Source organism: Octopus bimaculoides, chromosome 1 (assembly GCF_001194135.2).
Source record: "Octopus bimaculoides isolate UCB-OBI-ISO-001 chromosome 1, ASM119413v2, whole genome shotgun sequence".
In the NCBI taxonomy this organism is placed as follows: Eukaryota; Metazoa; Mollusca; class Cephalopoda; order Octopoda; family Octopodidae; genus Octopus; species Octopus bimaculoides.
The window spans coordinates 181,255,668-181,261,659 of record NC_068981.1 but is presented as its reverse complement, the minus strand read 5'-3'; the positions used below and the strand labels follow the sequence as shown (position 1 = coordinate 181,261,659).

At 37.7% G+C, this 5,992-nt stretch overlaps 1 protein-coding gene across 2 annotated transcripts in view; it reads left to right on the top strand.

The window, feature by feature from the left end:
• Positions 1-4,117, top strand: part of LOC106873024 (RNA-binding protein 33) — a 54,655-nt gene extending 50,538 nt beyond the window's left edge. For both annotated transcript variants that reach the window (XM_052973006.1, XM_014920224.2), the window contains exons 16-17: positions 1,940-2,062; positions 3,987-4,117. In XM_052973006.1, the coding sequence (XP_052828966.1) occupies positions 1,940-2,062; positions 3,987-4,079 (216 nt within the window). In that variant the 3' untranslated portion in view covers positions 4,080-4,117. The remainder of the gene's footprint in view (positions 1-1,939; positions 2,063-3,986) is intronic.
• The last annotated feature ends 1,875 nt before the right edge of the window (positions 4,118-5,992 follow it).

Below are 5,992 nucleotides of genomic sequence, written 5' to 3'. Positions count from 1 at the left end.
CATATACATGTATATGTATACATATACATCTCTCTCTCTCTCTATTTCTGTCTCTCTCTTTCTCTCTTTCTCTCTCTGTGAAAGTATCTGTCACTACAATATCGAAATGTGATTGTTTCAGTTAGTGGAATAGTTTCATTTTTAAAGTGAAAGTATTTGACATGAGTGTTTTTGTTTCACTTTTGACACATAATACTTAAATAGTGGAGGAGATATTATGTTGCTGTGTGCTCGAACTCTGCAAGAAGTTAATAATTTTTTTTGACTAAAATACAACTGGAACCCTAAGTAAGGCATGTGTAAAATTTGAATGAAATTGGTTGCGTAGTTCTCGAGTTTTAGGGATTCACACACACACACACACACACACAGACAGACAGACACACATTCTCATTTTTATATATATAGATATTCTAAATGCAGTACAAGAGGGGATTGAAAATAAATACTGATGATTGAGTGAATTTGAAGATGAGTAGTGACAGCAGAATATGTTAGAAAAGGTCAAAAGCAAACCAGTGATCATTGTTTTAATGTCCACTTTTCCATTCTTGTATGGGTCAGGATGGAATTTGTTGTGGCAGATTTTCTACAGTCAGATGCCCTTCCTACTGCTAACTTTCAACTGTTTCCAAGTAAGGTAATATATTCCCATGGCTATACATGTTTTCACGGAAGATGGCTTGTGTGACAGTAACACAAGAAACACACAATGTCAAGATAAGGAGACAGTAATGCATATATATATGCCTTCGTGCGGGTGACACGTAAAAGCACCCACTACACTCTCTGAGTGGTTGGCGTTAGGAAGGGCATCCAGCTGTAGAAACTCTGCCAAATCAGATTGGAGCCTGGTGTTGCCATCCGGTTTCACCAGTCCTCAGTCAAATCGTCCAACCCATGCTAGCATGGAAAGCGGACGTTAAACGATGATGATGATGATGATGATATATATATCATTGTCATCATCATTTAACATCCATTGCCCATGCTGGCATGGGTTGGACAGTTTGACTGGGTTGGCATGCTGGAAGGCTACACCAGACACCAGTCTGGTTTGGCATGGTTTTCTACGGCTGGATGCCCTTCCTAATGCCAACCACTCCGAGAGCGTAATGGATGCTTTTGTGTGCCACCTGCCAACACTTGCCGAGAGCTGCCATTATGGTGAGGAGAGCATCGAAAGGGAGTCACAACCTACCACCCCTTTGTCCATGGATAGCCATTTCACTTTTATAACTAGCTTAATTGCTACTTTACATACATACGATGGGTTTCTTTTCAGTTTCCATCTACCAAATCCACTCACAAGGCTTTGGTCAGCCCAGGACTATAGTAGAAGGCATCCACGGGCTACATAGTGGGGCTGAACCTAAAACCATGTGGTTGGGAAGCAAACTTCTTACCACACAGCCATTCCACCAGTATTGAGCTAAAAGTCTTAGTTATCAACAGAATAAGAAGGTAATAGATGAAAGCAAGGAGCTTCATCTGTACAGACACATCTTTTTAAGAAGTAAGGGTAGATAGATTTTCCTAGGTATTTCAGATATTTCAAGGAAGGAGGTGAAGTAAATTTTGACTTAAGAAAGAAGCCATGAACCTCTTATCTTTGTGACATACATAAAGTTAAACTGTCTAATGTGTTCTTTCCATATTTAAGAAGGAAGGGTGTAATTTGAGAAAGATTTGGCTGTTATTTCTAGCAAGCCAAATGACCCTCAACTCACACCCTACAGTCAAAGGATGTATTGGGCAATGTTGACCTAGATATAATAAAAGAATGACAACACCTGTTGTGATAGCTTGGTTGAAAATAGCACAAAAAACATGAATTGCAAAGCATCAACACCTGTCCCTTGTAGTTTCTTTGTTTTCTTAAAGCTATTTTAAATTAAATGAGATGATGTCTACATGTAATGTTATTTTTTTTATTTAGCGTACTGATGGAGATGGTAATCAAAAGATTAAGAAAGCTACCATGATTGCTGTTGACAATCTTTCTTCTTCTACAACTGAGAGAACTATGCACCAAATGGCAAAGTCTTGTGGACATGTGGAGGTAACCGTTCATTTACAATTTATCCCATTAGTATTCAAAATGGCCATATCCAGCCTAAATATTCTACCTGTTTTACATTCAAACTAGCCAGATGCAGCCTCTTACACCTACCCGACAATGTCCTTCTAGAATTAAGCAAGCGTCATTTCATCATTTGAAAATCTCAAAGCTACAACATAATGCATGAATAATTCAAAACAATGTGAATGAATAAGCATTACGTTGGACAGAGTAATCTGAATGCTAAAGGGTTATGCTATTTCATTCTCTCTCTACTTCTCTCCATCTCTTACAGCTCTGCCATTTGCATCTTTGTTATTTAAAACTAAACAAAGTGAAATAATCTTTCAAATATTTTACTTATTCTATGTTGGATGATTCAATTTTTATATCTTGTCATCATTTACCATTCAGTTTTCCATAGTAGTGTGGGTTGAACAGGTCTACAATACATTTTACCTTTTTCATTTGCATCATCTGAACGCTTAATCAAAATACAATTTCTAACAACCTCATCTCAGGTTTATTTGGCTAGCTATTTAATTCTTAATTATCATCCTTAGCATTTCTTTGCTAAGTTTACATATCTAAAGACACTGTATCATTTCCTTACATACATCAGATAGTGTCTTTCATGACCAGTTTCTTTCCTAACTTCTATCTAGTTTCCTTTTACCTCCTTTATCTAACAAACCACATTAAATTTGTTCCTCTCAAGCTAGTGCAGATCTTTTAATTTGTCAATTTGCGTGCCTTCTACTTTAAAATAAAGACAATAACTCTGTTTCCTATATTATCTATGCCCTGTTTGTTGATTTTCCTTCTTCAATTGTTCATGGATTCTGAATCAACTTTGACCCCAAAAGTACCTCTTACAAAAATGCAAATCCCATCTCCTTCTCCTATCAGAGACTCAGAATCTCTCAATCTCTATTTATTGTCCATTTCTGCTCCCCAAAATACACTCTTTACTCAGACTTCACAAGAAAAAAGGTCATGTCTGCCTATTCTCTCTGCCACTTATCTCTCTCCCACACTTCTCTAAATATATGTTTCCTTGACCATTCTCGATATTCCTCAAACTACCAACAACTTTACGACGATATCTCTTCCTATATTGAGGGCATCTATCCTTCTTCATCCTTCTCAAAGGTCATCCTTCTCAGTGATTTCACCATGCAGAAACTAAATCTTTTGCATCTCTCTGCTTTCTACATTAACTTACTGCATCCTTTACTTGTATTCTTGTCCAATGCACACACTGGCATCTAATTGCTACACTCAAACCTTCCTTCCCAGAAATAGAACTCTGAAATTTCTATCTTGCATGTCTTTCCTGCAGTCATCAATTTACAATGGTTTTAGCAAAATGTGTCTATCTTACTGATATTGGAGGATCTGTGAAGTCCATGAACACTGTCCTTTATGAAGCAATATGAGCTTTGGGTTAACATTTATAGATTATTTTCAACCACATGACATGTATTTTGTTTGTTTGTTTTGATATCTTTTTACATTTATCAGAAGTAAACTTCCAGTTTTTTTTTTCTTTCTCCAATAAAATTTTGAATCCTTGAATATGGTACACATGCATATTTATGCTTGCTTTTACTTTCACAATTTCATACCTCCAGTATTTTATTACTAAAGAGTTCAAATTCAATTAAAAATGTACTCTCAGAAAAAAGAAAAAAAATTATAGTATCTTAAGCAGTGTTTGTTCCATATTTGAAAATTACATAGAAATTTTAATAAAATTGGAGCATTGGGAAATGTGTATCCATGATAGGTGTTTGTTAGTGGATGTCTGCTTCAGGATACGCACACACACTTGCATAGAGTAAGATACAAGTAATTTGAGCTTATGGGGTTGCTTACAAATTAGCTAAGCGACAAACTGAGATGTCTTTTGCATTTTTTTCAGTCATTACAACTGCTGAAAAGCCAGCGCAAAGCTTTAATACGATTCAGGACTGGTGATCAAGCCCAAAAATTCTTCAAAAAATTTCACAGGTAAGTATCTAAATTTTTGATAGTTTTGTTTTAATATTGTCTTGCTATTACAGGCACAGGCATGCCAATGTTGCTAAGAAGCCCCCTTTCCAATCACATGCTTTGGGTGCAGTCCCTTTGCATAGCACCTTGGACAAGTGTCTTCTACTCAAGTCCCTGGCCAACATATACCTTGTGAGTGAATCTGGTGTGTATGTATCTTTGTGTTTGACCCCCCCACCACCACCACCACTTGACAACCTGCGTTGATTTGTTTATGTCCCTGTTAGTTACAGGTTCAGCAAAAGGGACTGGTAGAATAAGTACCAGATTTAAAAATAAATACTGGGGTTGATTTGTTCAACTAAACTCTTCAAGGTGGAGCCCCAACATGGCAGCAGTCTGATGAATGAAACAAGTAAAAATTTAGCATGTCGTTAGAAATTTATTTTCTGAAGAGAAATGAAATTTCTAAACTGCATTGGTTATTACACTAAAATTAGACAAAAGAAATTAATGATGCAGAAATAGCCCTGTAATGCGTCACGTAAAAAGCACCCATTTCAATGTCACATAAAAAGCACCTGTGCCATGTAAAATGCACCGGTGCTGGTGCCACATAAAAAGCATCCCCTTCACTCTGTAAAATGATTGGCATTAAGAAGGGCCCCCATCCATAGAAACCATGCTAAAGTAGACAAATTGGAACCAGCTGGCCAGCTTCTGTCAATCATCCAACCCATCCCAGCATGGAAAATGTTAAATGATGATGAATTGGCAAGTACTGAAAGGAATGGGAATAAAAGAGGAAAATGTTAAAGAAATTCCTCCTGCTTTGTACCAAGTCGTAAGTGGTTTACATAAGTGAGATTTCTTTCGTGAAAAGCTCAATCTTGAATAGATTCATCCTGCTAAGAACTAAAGAAAACGTCTATGTTTTAAAGTATTGCTTTTTTTGTGTGTGTGTCTGTTGAAGGTCAATAAATACTCTCCTTTCCTCTAATTATCCACTTCTTACATTGCAGAATCTTAGCTTTGTTCAAACATACATGTCATCATCATCATCATCATCGTTTAACGTCCGTTTTCCATGCTGGCATGGGTTGGACAGTTTGACTGAGGTCTGGAAAGCCAGTGGCTGCACCAGGCTCCAATCTGATCTGGCAATGTTTCTACAGCTGGATACCCTTCCTAACACCAACCACTGTGAGTGTGTAGTGGGTGCTTTTTACGTGTCACCAGCACATGAGCCAGTCAGGCAACCCTGGCATTGTTCGTGTTCAGATAGTGCTTTTTACGTGCCACCAGCACAGGAGCCAGTCAGGGGACACTGGCATCGTTCACTTTTAGATGGTGCTTTTTACATGCTACCGGCACTGGAGCCAGTTAGGCGGCCCTAGCATCGATCATGTTCAGATATGTGTTTTCATTTAAATTGCATTCCTTTTCTAACTGAACAACAACTTCAATGCCTGTGCCACAGGAGCAAATCATCATCATATCCACTTTTCCATGCTAAAATGAGCTAGATTTTCTATGCCAACCACTTTACGGAGTGTACTTTTAACATGGCACCAGTGTTTTTCACATGGCACAGCAGCGGTGCTTTTTACATGGCATCATGAAGACCAGGTAACTGACCTTATGAGTTTCATGGTTCAAGAAGAATTAAAAATTTGAAAAGCCATTTACTCTTTTACTTGTTTCAGTCATTTGACTGCGGCCATGCTGGAGCACCGCCTTTAGTCGAGCAAATCGACCCCAGGACTTATTCTTTGGAAGCCTAGTACTTATTCTATTGGTTCTCTTTTGCCGAACCGCTAAGTTACGGGGACGTAAACACACCAACATCGGTTGTCAAACGATGTTGGGGGGACAAACATATACACACACACACATATATATATATATATATATATATATATATATATATATATA